Raw genomic sequence first — 15,748 nt, forward strand, 5'->3', positions numbered from 1 at the left:
AACATCTCGCAAGATCTGATTTCCGTAGGTTCAGCTCCCTTTCACACATGTCCAGCAACTTGATTCTGATGTTAAAGCTCTTATCAAATGTTTAATGAGAAATTGTGACCGGTATAGTGTGAAATCTGCTTTAGAACACGTGCAAAATGGGCTTCCCCTGCTACAATGGAGTGCACCCAGGAGCACTGGCCTATGGGCTCTAAAGGAGCTGGTACATAGAAGAGCCACAAATAGCTTCTGAAAGTGCATTTCTTCTGTGAAATTACAGCTCTTTTACTTCAAATTACCAGAAAGTTGCTGTGTCCACTAGAGTTAACCAGCTTCCACTTTTCATCCTGGTGGTTAGGCAAGTTCTCCCTGCCTGTATTTCCTCGTTTCATGGAGGCAGAGCTCTTGGGGATCTTCTGGAGAATGGTATTATTTGCCAAGCGTACGGAGGTGCCTTTTGTGGGTTTTTTTCTTTCTTTCTTTGGTTTCTTCCTTCAACCCTGCTGGAAAACGTGGGGCTAGTCTGGAATACACAAGAGAATTTGCCTCTGGGTTTCAACCATGTCAGAACCATAAGGCTGGCTTACAAGTCATAATAAAAGGGGAGTTCTGCATTTCCCTAAAGATGCACTGAAAAAAATCACTGTTTAAAAATTAGAGAAGCATTAAGTATACCTGGATCCTCTCAAGTGTACTCAGATACTGTCCTAGTTTGTGAAGCACGTAGTGGTCACATCTGCAGAGCTTCTCAGAGGGAAAGAGTAGTTGAAATAATCCCCCAGGTACCGTCTTGTCTTTTCTGCTCTGAAAGAAACCCGGCGCCGTACTGGAGCCTCTATATTGTTATGCAGTATAAAGTTGTAGCAAGTTATAGACAATTTGTGTTCCAAAGAGCTTACAGTATAAGGTCCTGATCTTGCAAATGCTTACATGCTTGCTTAACTTTGTGTCCCTGAATTGTCCCTTTTAGTGACAATGAGATTACTCATATGCATAAAGCTATCCACATGCCTAAATTTTTTGTAATACGAGAGCACAGATGAAGACAGGACATGAGAAAGGAAGTATTATTATCCTCATCTCGCAGATGAGGAACTGAAGCACAGCAGAAATGAGATCCTGATCCTCCACCGTGTGTATGTGCTTAGTTGCTAAGCACATGAGTAATTTCCTTCAAGTTCTCGGGGGCCCTCCGGACAGAAGCGTAAGGTCTGGATTTCAGTTACTGGCGCGGTGTGACCACCACGAAGTTACTGAAGTTCTGGTCCCGCAGCGTTAAATTCCCGTGCCGGACAGCGCAGGATGCGACGGGAATGAGCGGGCTGAGCTAAAGAGGGATCCTCCGACCCTCCTAGCCTTAGCGCCCCGACGTCACAGGTGGGTTTGGGGGGGAACCGCCCGCATGTGACAGCCCCGCTCTCCGCCGTTGCGAGCGCGGGGCGCCGCGGGCGGAGAGGCGGAAGGCTCCGCGGGGCAGGTAAGGCGCTGCCGGGCCCGCCCGCTACCCGGCGGCGGGGGCACCCGGCGCGGCTGCCGGCGGAGCGGGCGCGGAGCGGGCGGCGGCGGCGAGCGGAGGGGAGGGACCGAGCGCGGAGCCGCCCGCCCGTCGGTCCGCGGGGCCGCGCTGCCACATGGAGCGGCGCCGCGCCCGCACAGCGGCCGCCCGCCCGCCCCGGCCCCGCCAGCGGCGCAGCAGGTACCGGGGGGCGGCAGGGTGGGGAGCGGGCCGGGCCGGGCCGGGCCGCCGGGCTCCGCGCGGTGCGGTGCGGTGCGGTGCGGGGCCGGGAAGTTAGCGGCAGAGCAAAGTGGGAGAGACGGTCGAGCCCCGCCGGCAGCTTTCCCTCCCTTTTTTCCTCTTTCCAACCCGCCCCCCCCCTCCCCACCACCACGCCGGGCCTTTTTCGTTTAAATAGACTGCCATTTTTATACAAGTATAAAAGAGATCGAGGTGTTTTGGAGCGTCTGCCTAAAATTTCCCAGCCGAGGAAGAGCGCCGAGAAGCAGCGCTCGCCGATGCCGGGGAGGGCGCGGGGCGGCCGGAGCCTCGCAGCGAGCTGCCTGCGCCGGTCGTGGGCAGGAGGAGGGCACGGAGGTTATGGGCGCCCGTAAAATTAGCAGCCTGCCTGCCTGCCTGCCCGCCTGCCTGCCTGCCTGCCTTTGGGGAGAGCGGGGTCGCTGGAGAAGCCCGCTGGCTCCCAAAGAGCGGCGGCCCCAGAAGTTTGCTTCCCGGCGATGCTGCCTGTCACAGCTGCAGGTTTCCTGCCGCGCCGCGCCGCAAAGTTACCCGCTCTGTGAAGTGGCTCTTGGGCTCCGTAGTCGTTTGTTTTTTGTTTTTTTTTTTTTTAAGAAGATGTGTGTAGTTAGGAGCTGCATGTGTGAAGACCCGGCTTCCCACCACAGCACTCGATTCTCGGGAAACTTTTAATTTTGCGCTTCGAGAAACTCGGTTGCGACTTGGATTGCTGGTGCTACCTTGGTCTACAAGGTACGGTAATGCTGCCCGGCACTGCGCAAAGCAGTCTGCCTTGCAAATTTTTTTAAAGTTAGATCGGGGTGATACTGTGTCAGTACCAGTTTGCAGCTTATGATTGCAAATTATCTCACAAAAGTGATGTTCTGTGGTACACAAGAATCTTTAGACCAGTATAGCCACTGGTTTCAGATAGTAGTGGAAAAGAGTGTTAAACGATGTTTCTTTCTTTCTGGCACTGAGTCTGCTTAAATGTGTAAGTGCAAGTAGCATTTTCCAAGGACTTTGTGCAGGGATCAAAAATTAGAATGATAGCTTCCTAAGTAGCTGTTTTCTTGTCCATAGACGGATGCCACAAAGGTTATATGCATATACGTCTACTGTCCGGCGGTCAAGTGGGTGTATATATATATATATGTATAAAAAATCAAGAATAGACATATTGCTTATTACATGCTTCCATCTTTACTAAGGATGGTCCTAAACTCTACCGTCTGCTAAACTTTAGCTAAATAATTTACTTTTAAAATTAAAAGCTGTAATGCGTTGTAAGGGCCAAATCCTTCAAAAGGCACACTCTATTAGCTTCAATTGACTGCTCACATCAATTGTTACTCCTATGCACACTTGAGCGCCAATAGTATGGCTGTCTCTTAAATATTATAAATGAGCATTGAAATGAAAAAGCATCAGAATATATTGCATTTAGAAATAAATACTAAAAATCCTTCCAAATACTGTGAAAGACTTGATATGAAACAACTGAAGAGAGGAGTGCTGTAATTAGCTGCTGCACTGCTTTTGCCTTGGCTTTGAATTGCATGGTTTAAGGGGTTCAGGGTCTTAGTGAAATACAAGAATTAAGGATGGAGTGGCTTTATTATGTGAAAATGTAATTGCCTCTGAATTTTGCAAGCAATTTTTTTTACCTGTAGTTAACTTTATTTTTTCTTAATCTTCTTTCTCTTTTCTAATGAGGGAAGTACTAAGGCAAAAAGTGAGAATGGATGTTTATGTTGCCCTGCTGAGGCCCAGTGTTCCTCTTCATGGGTTAATGTAACAGTTGCACACAGTTGTTCCTTTTCAAAAGGTGCCTTTTCTCTCGTGCAGGAGCTTCTTTCTAATATTGACATGCTGTGCTTTGCTTTTAACTCATCAATGTTTGCTTTAAAACTAAATAAAAAATACATGATATACTGCTTAGGCTCCTAAGTATGCTTCCCCCCCCTCACCCCCCAAGACACCTCAGTCCCGAGCAAAGCTCTGTCAAGTTTTAGTTTGATGGATGTATGCCTTATTGCTCTATCAAAGCCTTTGAAACTGCTGCATACGGACATTAGGAACTAAGTGTATATTATGTGCAAGACCAAGAACTCTTAAAATGACAGTTTTCTTTAGCAGAACTGAGTGGAGGAAGTGTCCAAAATCCTGCAGAGCAGCACTCTGCACTTTCCTTGGTTCATGTTTCTGTGATCCCAGACTCACATCCAGCCATAAAGATTTTCTCACAAATATTAATATCGGTGATTATCCATATGTTCTCTTAAAAAAAAAAAGCATTTAATTAAGGTTTCCCTTTAGAGAAAACTAGCTGAAACCCAGAATTCAATATATTTTAAGTCTAACAAAGTAAGAAACAAATATCATGACCCTTGAGATGAGGTAATTTAAGATATAAAGCCAAGGAGAAGGCAGGCTCACACCCTGAGTGAGAAGGCTGACCATAGTGAAGTCAATGAAGTCCTGTACCTGTCATCCTCAGGAGCTAGGATTTCAAACCTAATCTGTTGATATCTGCAACGATAATCTACTTTCTGCATGTATCTTCCAGAGGAAGTGATAGCAGGGCAGCGACATGATGAGGAATTCTAGTAGCTGTACTCACTCAGTCAGGACAGACTGGTGCACCCCATTAGTTGTGATCACTAATCGGTCTGGCCCAATGTACTGATGGGAAGATATACAGTATAGGACTTGGGTGGCTTCAGTAGGATGCTTGTCTCTTTGCCCTTGGTGCCCACAGGCACTGGAGAAGCTTAAATGTTGATCCTGTGTGCATCACTTATCCCAGCTAGATATCTCGCCATCCGGCTACCTATTTCCAAGAGAGCAAAGGGAGCTACTGCATTTTGAGTAGGTCACATACACAGGAGTTGCCATAGAGTGAGAGGCAAGCTTGTCCACCTGGGCTCCCTGCTGCCAGTGTTGACCCTGGGAATACTCTGGTTGGATGTTTCATTGTAGGAGCGTGACTGACGCTTTCAATGCAGGAGCGTGTTTGTCATTTGTATTACATGCAGTATACAATAAAAAAGCAATAGTCTCCATCTCAGTGTTACTATAGCAGTTTTCCTTTCCTTTCTGTATGCTAACACCAAAAACGTGCTTTCCTTGCTGCTTCCACTCTATAGCTTTGCAGAAATGTAAGTGGAGAATCAATCGACAGAGTTTTACAACAATGCAAAACTTATTTCTCATCATTAAAATCAGATAAATCCAAAATGAAGCCAAAAATATTTCCAGACGTATTTTATTTGAGCTTAGGTTACTTCTTACACTAACAGTATGGTCTTAAAGAAAACAAGGAAATGGGTCCGGTTCCTATTTAAGAAACAGAAAACAAGGAAGGGCATAATGAGTTATATGCTATTCTGGCAGAACATTTTTGGCAACTTTTTTTTTAAAAAGTCAAGAGGATATCAAAAGTCATGGATCACAGCCCAATTGTGTCGCTCTTTGTCAGGGATAACTTCCACTGAAGACTTGTGGGATTATTTTTTTTTCCCCCTTATATTTTATGTGGAAAAAGAGCTAGGTCCACAGTGGGTTTTATTGTTTTACAGTCAAGGTTCACATGTGTACTTGATTACATTTTGACCAGTCATTACTTTCTCCTGTTATTAAAAGTAATAGAATTAGACCGAATTAAGCATAATAAGGTAGTAAAATGTACTGTAGTAATAATGGGATCTTTAGAAAAAGTTTTCATCTTTATATGTGTAAAGAGGGATAGACCGCTGACATGGTAATGGACTCCTATGGAATTCCCCTTTCAAGCTAGTGACAAACCCCACTTTTCTAGGAAGTATAAAATCATACAGAAGAAAGGTTTGGGAACAATTGCTCTTCTCAGAAACCCTTTCCAAAAAAGAAAAGGGAGTGAAGGAGGCTGCACTACCGGACAGGCACCATTGGGTTAAATGCATTTTCTAGCACTACTTAGAAGAGCATCAGGAATATTTTGTATCAGTTGAAAAGTGGAAGGTAAGGACTCTCATCAGTTTTTATGGGAGTATGAATCTTTCAGAAGCTTTTTTTTTTGAATGCCTGCAACTCAGTGCATGAGTGAAAAGGCAAAAGATTTGTTCCTCATCTATATTTTTTCTTTAATCCAATGAATGCTTTCTTGCTGGAGAGGAACAGAATTTAGAGACAAGAGTGAATGTCATCTGAGGCAGGATAGGCAGCCTAGATCTTGTCAGTTTTATGGTGATTTTGAAGCAGGAGGCAACTTTTTAATACCTTCCATTCATCCCACGTTAGTCTCCCTAGTGGCTATCCAGCAAGACTGACTACAGCCAGGAAATTCCCTGCTTCCAAGGTCAACTGCAGTTTGTTGTCCCTAAGTCTGTAATCCATATATCAGCATAACGACAGCTTGGACTCAACAAGCATTTTGTTTGCTTCCTAAATTTAAACAGAATTATTTTACCCCCAGGGTTTACATTGTGATGCAACTTTTTAAAAAACCCAACAGCTTCAACCCACCCTTTTCCTTTAAGACACACCTTCCTTAATGCTTCTAGTTCATGAACAAGAAGAGATTTTCTGTACTGAGCAGGTCACTGCCAGCCCAGTGCAGTGACTGCAAAGGTAGGTCCTAGTCCTGAAAAGGGTCATGCATATTCTTAACCTTATTTGCACCGCTGGGAATTCACGTGGATGGGGCAGCGCAGCACTGGGACCTGCCTGGCACACTCGTGCTTCCAGTGTAAATGCCTCGAAAGGCTGTTTCGACCGCATTTTTTGAAGAGCAGTCACACAGAAGTTGTTATAATTTTTTAAGCAATGGAAGGTGTCCATTTCTCTAGCTCATTTTGAAGTATATTTCATATGAAGGAGTTGAATTTCTTCTTCTAATCCCAGTTGCTCTAGACTTCTCAGTAAAAGAGAAACTTGCTTTGTATGATAGGTCTGATTCCCTGCTGCATTTGCTGCGTTTTTTCATCCGTGTCAACTCACTGGGAATGGTGGAGCAGCTGCAATATAAAGCTGGAATGGCCAGGAGTAGATTGGGTCTGGCAAAAGTAGAGTGAGTTAACTGAAACAAGTAGTATGGAGAAACTTGCTAAGTCATTTCAATTATGGTAATTTTAAGGGTTATTTTTAGCTTTATTTATCAAACATCCCCCTCCCCGCCCCGGATCCTGAATATGTTTATATAATAAATCATAATGTCCTTTAATAATCTGTAACAGCTTGAACATTTTGAAGAGAAATTAGGAATCAATTCTGCGATCGCGAAACAGCTATTGAAAACTACTGTAATTTGGACACATCAAATAGACTACTGATACACCGTTGGGGATACTTGGCAATAAAAGTTCTAGACATAAAGAGATCCTTTTATGTTTCTTCTATTGCGTATTTAGATATGCTATGCTAAAGACATCCTGTGCTTTAAATCATATGTATATGGATACAAAAAGTACAGCTCTGCATCTGCTGCTTGCCTTCTCTTGAGTGCGAGCTCTGAACGAATAAACCAAGAGCTGAATTTGGTCACTTGCGGATGCGCTCCGTTCGTAGATGGAGTGCCTTAATTTACACACCTCACCTTTTTTAGGCAGTTTATTTATATGATGGAAACGTGTGCACTTTCTTTGTCATGGTGATTTTGTTTCTCTTTTCTGCTTGATTTTTAGTGAAGAAAGGTGACAGAGTTTAATGAGTTAATAAAAAGTGGCCTTAATTAGGAAAATTGCCGTCATATTTTTCTCATATTGTGCAAGCAATTTTTAATGACTCTGGTTGCAACTTGAAGAAAGAACCCTTTTCCTATTTGCAATGATATCAAAGGGATTTTTATTATCTCCTTTAACTGGGAATAGTTACATAAATATAGCTCAAATGCGGATGTTAGTAAAGGTGCATATGGAAAATACATATGTGCATACAAGACGCACTTTTTATCATTTGTGAGCGCTTTTACAAAGAATTCCCAAAGAACTGAGAATTACTTAGATCTTTGAGACAACTTTTTTTACACCCTCACAATTGTTCACTAACAGGGAAATTAATTTTACATGTGCTAGACATAAATGTTTCAGATCCGCACTGTTAGCAGAGTTCTTTTCTTAATCTTGTGTGTTGAATTGCAGTGCTTCCTTCATTTTGTAGACAGGAGCCCTGCATTGAAATTTGACTGTATGCTCATAATTGTATTGTCAGTTCATATAGCTAACCAGAATTTACACTCGGCAGGAATAGAGAAGTGACTGAATAAACTAAACATCTCCCTAGTCGCCGTGGAAAATGCTGAATTTAGAATTAGCGGAGAGTGAGAGGGAGGGGAATAAAATGAGATAAATTGATCCTCTTAGATTTAACCTTTGTTGTTTTTTACTGCAGTCTTTTAGAAGACCTGGAGGGTTTTGTTTGTTTGTTTTTAACAGAAATGGAAGGACACTGAGGTGCTTGCTATGACGCTCAGTTTTTAGTTTTCAGAGAGGACTGCCTCTCATTTTCATAGTTATTATTTACATTGAGCAGTGTGATGAGGCGGAAATTAAAAATAGAATTAAAATGGTTCTAAAGTAGAGTCATTCACAGAGACTGTGAAGTCTAGCATATTAAATTACAATAATAAAGCTAATTATCAGCTGCTTGCTGAGATATTGAACGCTTTTAATTAAAACTAGTTTGTAGGATTCTAGCACTTTTCTTCAAGTATTTCCACCGGTTGTGCAACACTCATTACCTTTTACCCATACTTAACAGCCTTCCTGTTCTGTGCTCATTAGTATGTAGCATATTCATACGTGAAGCTAAAAGCCCATTAACAAAAAAGTTAGATTATGCCCTTTTTAGGATTAAATTATAGGTTAAACACTTTTACAAGGGCTTTCTTTACTCATCCTCTGTCTTGGTTGTTGTCTCTAACGTATCAACTTCAGTAGATGTGAGAGGCTCAGTTCCACTATGTAGGTCGAGATCCTCTGATGCAATTAGAAATGCCGCTGTATCGTAGTTTTGCAGGTAAGTGCAACTTCTGACTTAAAAAAAAAAGAATAGAAAAAAAGAATGACACAGCATATATAGCACTCCTCTCCTGTTGTTAATATGCAAATTCTGCTTTCAGATATGTTAAGTGTTGTAGGCTGTTCAATTTTAGTATTTTTTTCAGGCTGGAGTGGTTTTTGTTTTTTATTTTTTGTTTCTAACTTAATTGCATGTCTTGGGTAGATGACTCTAGGACCCATCTTAGGGTCTTTGCTTCAGTTTAGGTTGCGCAGTGGGTTGGGGTTTTCTGTTTTTTGGTTGTTGGTTTGGATTTTTGTTTGCTAAAGCTATAGTCCATATGCTTAGGAGCCAATGAGATATGCGTAAGACCACAAAATTGAGATGCGCTCTCACGCGAGTGCTCAATTAGGGCCAGCTGCTCCAGTGACCTGTGCAAGCGGTCCCTTTTCCTGCCACGGGGCTGCTTGCACAAGTAGGGGTTGCAAAATCAGCCTTCACCCTGTGGTGGCTGTGGAAGCAAGGCTGGGTTTCGCCTGCTTGTTTGCCTTATTGCAGTTAGCCCACGCTACCACGGCTGCAGAATGCACGTCCCGCTCTCATTTTGTCTTTTCAAAAGCTCCTGCAGAACCCGTATCCCTCGTAGGATGTCCTTCTCACCCCCTTCTAAACTTTCTGCAAGCTCTTTTTTTTGTTTGTTTGTTTTAATGCTTCGTGTAAAAGTGCGTGTGACCCCAGAGGGCTCTACTCAAGACAGTAGTGTTCCTGCAGGGACCCTTCTGCTTACTCAGCGAGCCTCACCTACAGATCGTCAGGAAACGTGCAGCTGGAGGTGGTGTACGTTTACTCCTTGCAGCACCAAAACTGCAGCTATATATAGCTGGAAGGCCAGCTCTGAGTTTAGGTGTGCTGGTCTAAGTCCAAAGTAACTCCACCAATGTCAAATGTCAAAACTTTTGATTGCATTTCCATGCCATAAGTGAGGTCCCATTGTGTTTTGTGTGAAACACGTGTGTTGTCCCAGAGAAGGCAGTAACTGTATAGCTAGGGAAAAAAGAAAGAAGAAAAAAGTTAGTCTTTGGCATTGGATTAGGTCAATGGCCTTATCCTGCTATCTTCTCATATCATAAACTCCAACTGTTTTCAGTGGGAGCAGGTTTATGGAAGGACTGATATGCTTATACATTTGTTTGAATTGAGAAAGCACTGTATAAATGCTAAGTGTTTGTTTTCTTGACAAGGAGGTTTACTTTTGAATTTGCATTGTAAAACAGGAGATGAAATAATAAACCAAGATTTGCAAAGAATTAATTTGCTATATTCTGAAGGATTAGAAAATCTTGACCTTGCAATGACTTCCTCCTGTTTACACCCAGAATCCTAAAAGGTCCCAGATTCACTTCTGGTTGTCATATGCAGCAGATTTAAACTGAATAGTGCTTCAGTGATTCATGGGGCCTATTTCAATATATTCTTAACACAACTTGTATTGTAGAGAGAGTTGCAAGAAGGGAAATTAATCACGTGTAAATTTTCTTAGGGCTCAGGATAGCAATCTGGATAAACTGAATATTTAAATCCAGCCTTTCTATGAGGGCATGGTCAGTTAGGTTTTTCCTTATTTAAAACAAAATCAACATAGCCTTTCAGTTTAGTATGTGTTTACTATTAATTAGCTCAGGAGCTCGCTCAGGAGCTCAAGATTGCAACATGTGATTCTTTGCGAAGGGTTATAGTAGCTTCCTCTGCAAGCTGATAGTTGAAATGTGAAGAAGCAAACATACAGGTTTAAGTTCTATATCTGAAAAGCCTTGAAGTAGTAGTTTGGCATATTTTAAAGGAAACGCTGTAGATACTTCAACAGGAGGCAAACTTTGAAGTTATTTGCTGTCCTAAATAGAAAAAAGGTCTAGATAGCCTACGTGCTGATCTCTTTGCTGCCGTAAATGAGAGATACCCGTATGCAACATTTGGCAATGTGATTGCTTCGGTCAGCTGCCCCCCCAGCTCTTGAATTCTAACTTTGGGCTCTGAGACTTCAAGGAAAAAAAAAGGCCTAAATTAGCTGCTAACATAAATAGATGCAACTGGATTGAAGACAGTGAAGCCATACACACTTCTTAGGCTACCGGAGAGTGTGATCCTGTAGCTACAACTTAAAATGAAAAAGTGCAAAACATTGTTTTCTTGCCAAAACTGATGCTTTTTTAGAGTCTCATGTCATAAACATTTCTAATTAAGTACTTTTAGACAGAGCCTTGTGAAGAACTATTAATTTACATAACTGATATCAAATAGATACTTTGGTGCAAATCCTGGCATCTGTACCTGGGCTCGCTCTTGCTTGCCTTGAAGTCAGTGGCAAAGTTTCAAGGGAGCCCAGAGCGGAGGGGGAAAGGGAGGCAAAAAGCAGGTCATAGTTTCTGGTTCAGAAACCTACCACGCCACACTCAAATTGGTAAATTGTACTTTTAGCACTTAAAGCAAAATTTAGCGAAAACATATTGTGCCTAGGTCTGATTCGAAAACCCTTTTAACAGTCGTGGAGGCAAAAACGATGCGCTGTTGACGTCGCAGCACGGGGGGCCTGACATGTATTCTTTGCCGGCTTAGAAGCTCCCCTGAAGTTAGCTGGGCTTTCACTGGGATTTACCAGAAAGCAGAGAGTAATACCGCATTGTGGTAGAATTTTCCTCTGCGGGGGTTCTAAACATTTTAGGATGTCTTCTAATTCTGATGGATTAGGATGTTTTCTGATTCTTTTTTAATCAAAGTTGTCAGCGCTTGTGGATCTTAACGTGCATTTAGGAAGCGTACTTAATTGTTCGGGGTACTCTCGAGGAGGGGAAGAAAATCTTCCCCTCCTACTCCATGCCTCACCTTTCCATTGGCTCTATTTTTCATTTTTCATCCCTCGGGAAAGGGATCAGCTTTGCTGAATGTCCTAAAATCACCTAATTCAAGGATAAACCGTAGAGAATTCTCTTTGAGAACTGAGGGCATCTCTTTTAGGACAGGCAGTCATCCTCGCACTAAGCAAGCCAGAGAAAATTCCATTAAAAGATAATAATAATCTGTACTCCAGTTTACCTCCCCATTTAAGAAATGGAAAGTGTTCACAAACAGAATTTTGTCTGCTGGCAGCCAAAAGGCAGGAAGGAGTACTCGTTAGAAGTGTGCTGCTGAAGCTGCAGAAACGCTGAACGCAAGTCTTGTTATTACCAAAGGCAGGTAAATTCAGGAATACTAGAGGAGAAGCTTGGCTTCCCGTCTTGCCGAAGCACTAGGAATAGCGAAAGGGCAGGGGAATAGTGACAGGAATAAAGTGTCCTTCGTGTATGGGATTCCCTTCTTGTGTATATTTTCTTGGGATGCTTTCTTTCTTTGGCTGGGCTTCACTGCACGCTGTGGAAAAATGTGTATTAATCAACTGATTAATAGTAGCTAGGTAACCCTCTGAGATGGTAATAGATGCACTGGCATGACCTTTTCCTGCCTTTGTGTTCAGTCAGACTTGCAGGAGAAATAAGGGACTATATACTGAGCACTTGTACCATACCCCTTCCATAAATACACCACGTTTCCAGTAACTGAACAGGCTACCAATATAGGAAAGGTGCTGGGTTTTCCCTCCTTCAAGAGAAGCTGCGTTTCCCACCGACTTCTTTATTAAAAGGGGACCTGCTGAAAGCTCTTCAGTCCCATAGGAGCTGATGCAAATTGTTGGGTGGAAGGAGGCTCTTTGCATGGCTGCAATCATTTCTGAGAATTATGTATAAATGTTAAACAAATTGCTTTGTCTGGGATTAAAGTTTAAGACGAGAATAAAGCAAAACAGAGCATTGTTGAATGTGAAGTAGCGCTGTGGTACATGGGCAGGATGTTCTCTGAGAATGCAGATCTTTTTAGCAAACTGCAGAGGCAAAAGCTTGTTCCCCAGCCTATCTGTCTGCAGTCCTGCGCTCTACACTCTCTTTTTTCGCACGTCTGTCGTTGACCCGATGAGGGAAGCCTCCTCTTGCAAGGGGGGCAGCACGATATTGGATCTCAGATGTACCGACCACGTTCAGAAGCAAGCGAAGAGACCGTACAACTTTTAAGATGCATAAATACGACCACTGCTGTTACGCTTTGCCGCTGCAGTTCGCTGGGTAGCAGGCTGAAGGCTTGAAAAAAATAAATCATGCAAGTGGGGCTGAAAAAGTTAAGATAATGTTAGTACCCCTTCTGTAGGAAGCCAGGCCACATCCTCCTCTGCTTCCAACCCTCAAGCAAATACATCTTCTTTAATTCCAGGAAATCGGGTTGATGGGGGAGGTATCTCAATTATCAGGAACAGCAAAGACCCAGCTCCTCTGCTGCTCTGCGGTGAAGTCAGTCGCGCCGGCCCAAGGCACGACCCCGTATTTCACAGCTGAGCAAAGAGTTTATAGGGGCTTCCCCCCTCCCCACGCGAGGTTGCCTCAGCTGCCCACACTGCGCTTGAAGACCAGGATCAGGTTGCGCTGGGACGACCTGCTCCGGCAGCGCCTTTGTTATCCAAGGCCCTAGCAGCTGCCCGCGGCGGCCGCCGGGGAGACCTCGGGCGCGCCGGGCTGCGCTCCCAGCGCCACGTCGAATTTTATTTCTGCCCCACTAAGCCGGCGCCTGCTTCTCCCTGGTGTTTGTGGTCACTGGTAGCTCGCTCTTCAGAACATTATGTGTCGCAACAGCGGGGCTGGAGCTTCCCACTATTACTTACCAGTCTGTGGAGCCAGCCATCTGGCAGCAAAACAGGAAGGCTTGGGTTCCCTTTCCCTCCTGGGCTTGTTTCGCTATTTTAGGGAGCTCTACTTCTCCCCGCGTAGCAGAAAGCCGGTGTGGGCTGAAGGAAGGACCGGCGGACGAGCGAGGGGCCGAAGCCCTGAGGCTGCTGTTCTGCCCATCTGCTCCTGCTGGAGGTGTATTCATTATTAATGGCGGCAGTGGCGGTTGCTGCTCAGATATGCAGCCCTGCCTGGGTAAATGAGACATTCTTCAGCAAATTGCTTCGTTTTTTGATTGCTGATTGTACGCGTGTCACCAAGCTGACTCAAGGTTCATCGATGCATGCTCAGTAAATTAGAAAGAACATAACTATGGATCAACCAAGAGAATGAATTCTGTGCCTACAATGACCCAGGGCCATTTAATTTTCTGCTTAATTTTGTTGCAGTCAGTTTGCATTTTGGGTTATTATGCCGTAGGAAATTAACAATAAATAACAAATTTGGTCCTCCTGTGCTTGTAATGATATTTTTATAAATCTTTGTAATGCTGTTTTTAAAAGGATCAAGGTCTGTGCCAGTCTGATACTCCAGCAAGTATGCGGGGAGGAAATAAAGAGAAAAATACATTATTCTTCCCAGATAATCTTATAGTTAAATAGCAAAGGGGTTTTTTTTTTCCTTTCCTCTTCTTTCTCCTCCTGTGTGTGTGGGTTTTTTTCTTTTTGTGTGTGTGTATGTGTGTGCGCTATTTTGCATTAACTTAAGGCTCTTCCTCTCTTCTCAGGTAACTTGAGGAAAATGGAAACAGATGAGGCTCAAGATATGTCCCAGGTTTCAGGTGAGGTCCTTAAGGAATATATCTGCGAAGAAAATCCTGAATTCCTGCTCATCTTTCTAGCCCAGTGTAATGTTTTTATTGTTGCCAATAAAATTGCTTTGGGTCTTTTTTAAAACCAGAGTGGGAATTGAGTTATAATTAATGATACCACTTAATATCAAGCCCAGCAGTGCATGGATTTTTTCTAAAAGGAAGTGGGTAAATAAAGAAGTCAAGGGAATATAGAAGTAGAGAAGTAATTTTGCATTCAACCTGTGGTAGTGTATCCTTGAAGCACGCTCAGGTGCACATTTACTCTCTTTCTTTTGGGAGCAAAATTCTGATTGCTGCAAAATAAATGCAGAACAAACAAAGTTCACGAGATGGGAGGGGGACAAATGTTAATTCAAAGCAAACAAACTTAATTTGCCACATAGGTCTGCTTGACTTTTTCCAAAGCTTTTGGAAAGCCTTACTTTAAACACATAAACTTTAAACTTTTTACTTTAAACATACAAAAATGCAAATTGACAAGAGTTAACTGTTTTGCCCAGGAAGATAGTATTTGGAAAAACGGTTTAAACTATAGAGAAGTTAGGTTTCTAAAATTTGCCCTATCCTAGTATAGATAGGGTTCTGCAAAGCATTACAACCTATTGGTGCTTCTATGGGAAGTTTTACTCCTTAATTTCCCTGGCAAGTGGTTCCTTAGCAAATTGGTAACGCAACTTGGCAAAGGAGTAACTATTTACACCGTTGTGCTCCAACAGTTGAAAAAGTTAGCGTTTTTCCTATTTTTCCCTAACGCGTTGACAGCTGCAACGGCCAGTGGCTTTCAGTTTTCGCTTTGAGTGTTCTGCCTGGAGCGCGCCAGCCTTGTTCAGCGAGGCCTCCTTCCGGCAGACAGGCTGGGCGGATGGCTCGCTTTCAAGAGACAGCTCTCAGGCAGTGTGGGTTCAAGACCTGGAGGCCAACTGTGAGAGATCATGAAGGTCCTGCTAGAGTGTGGGTGGCTAGGTCATGGGTTTTCCCAGAAATACGTGGACATAATTCCTTTTCTTTTTTTTTTTTTTTGTTTTTCTTTCTCCCTCTCTGCTTTATAAAAATGCTGAGGAGTTTCCTCAAAAATTGGAACTGAGAACTTTTTGTGTCATCTGAAAATTGAAAATCAAAGACATTGTCTGTTTGAAAGCACAATGTAATAATGATCCTTCATGCTAACAGAAGATTTTCAGCTACTTTCAGTATAGAGAAGTCATTCCCAGTGAGTCCTGTGGAGGCATGCTGCACTCCCCTCCCCAGTTAACATTTTTGAAATTATACCGGGTTTACTTAACATCATTGTTTTGTTACAAGCTGAAACAGTTTATAAATGGAATAAACCATGTCCTACACATATGCTGGGTTTGGAGCATGTCCTCCTTTAGCAGAAAAAACAATGGGGTTTTAATCCCCCGCGCTCTTTATGGGGATGAAAACGCTGGG

The 15,748-nt window shown here is 43.1% G+C and overlaps 1 protein-coding gene across 15 annotated transcripts in view; it reads left to right on the forward strand.

Moving 5' to 3' along the window:
* The first annotated feature begins 1,033 nt into the window (after nt 1-1,033).
* IKZF1 (IKAROS family zinc finger 1) overlaps nt 1,034-15,748 on the forward strand; it is a 71,677-nt gene continuing 56,962 nt past the window's right edge. For 2 of the 15 annotated variants that reach the window (XM_068936118.1, XM_068936123.1), the window contains exons 1-2: nt 1,570-1,684; nt 14,231-14,284. In XM_068936118.1, coding sequence (XP_068792219.1) covers nt 14,245-14,284 — 40 coding nt within the window. In that variant the 5' untranslated portion in view covers nt 1,570-1,684; nt 14,231-14,244. The other 13 variants (XM_068936117.1, XM_068936119.1, XM_068936126.1 and 10 more) reach the window with 12 other exon arrangements.

The sequence above is a fragment of the Struthio camelus genome, chromosome 2 (assembly GCF_040807025.1).
Source record: "Struthio camelus isolate bStrCam1 chromosome 2, bStrCam1.hap1, whole genome shotgun sequence".
NCBI classification, from domain to species: domain Eukaryota; kingdom Metazoa; phylum Chordata; class Aves; order Struthioniformes; family Struthionidae; genus Struthio; species Struthio camelus.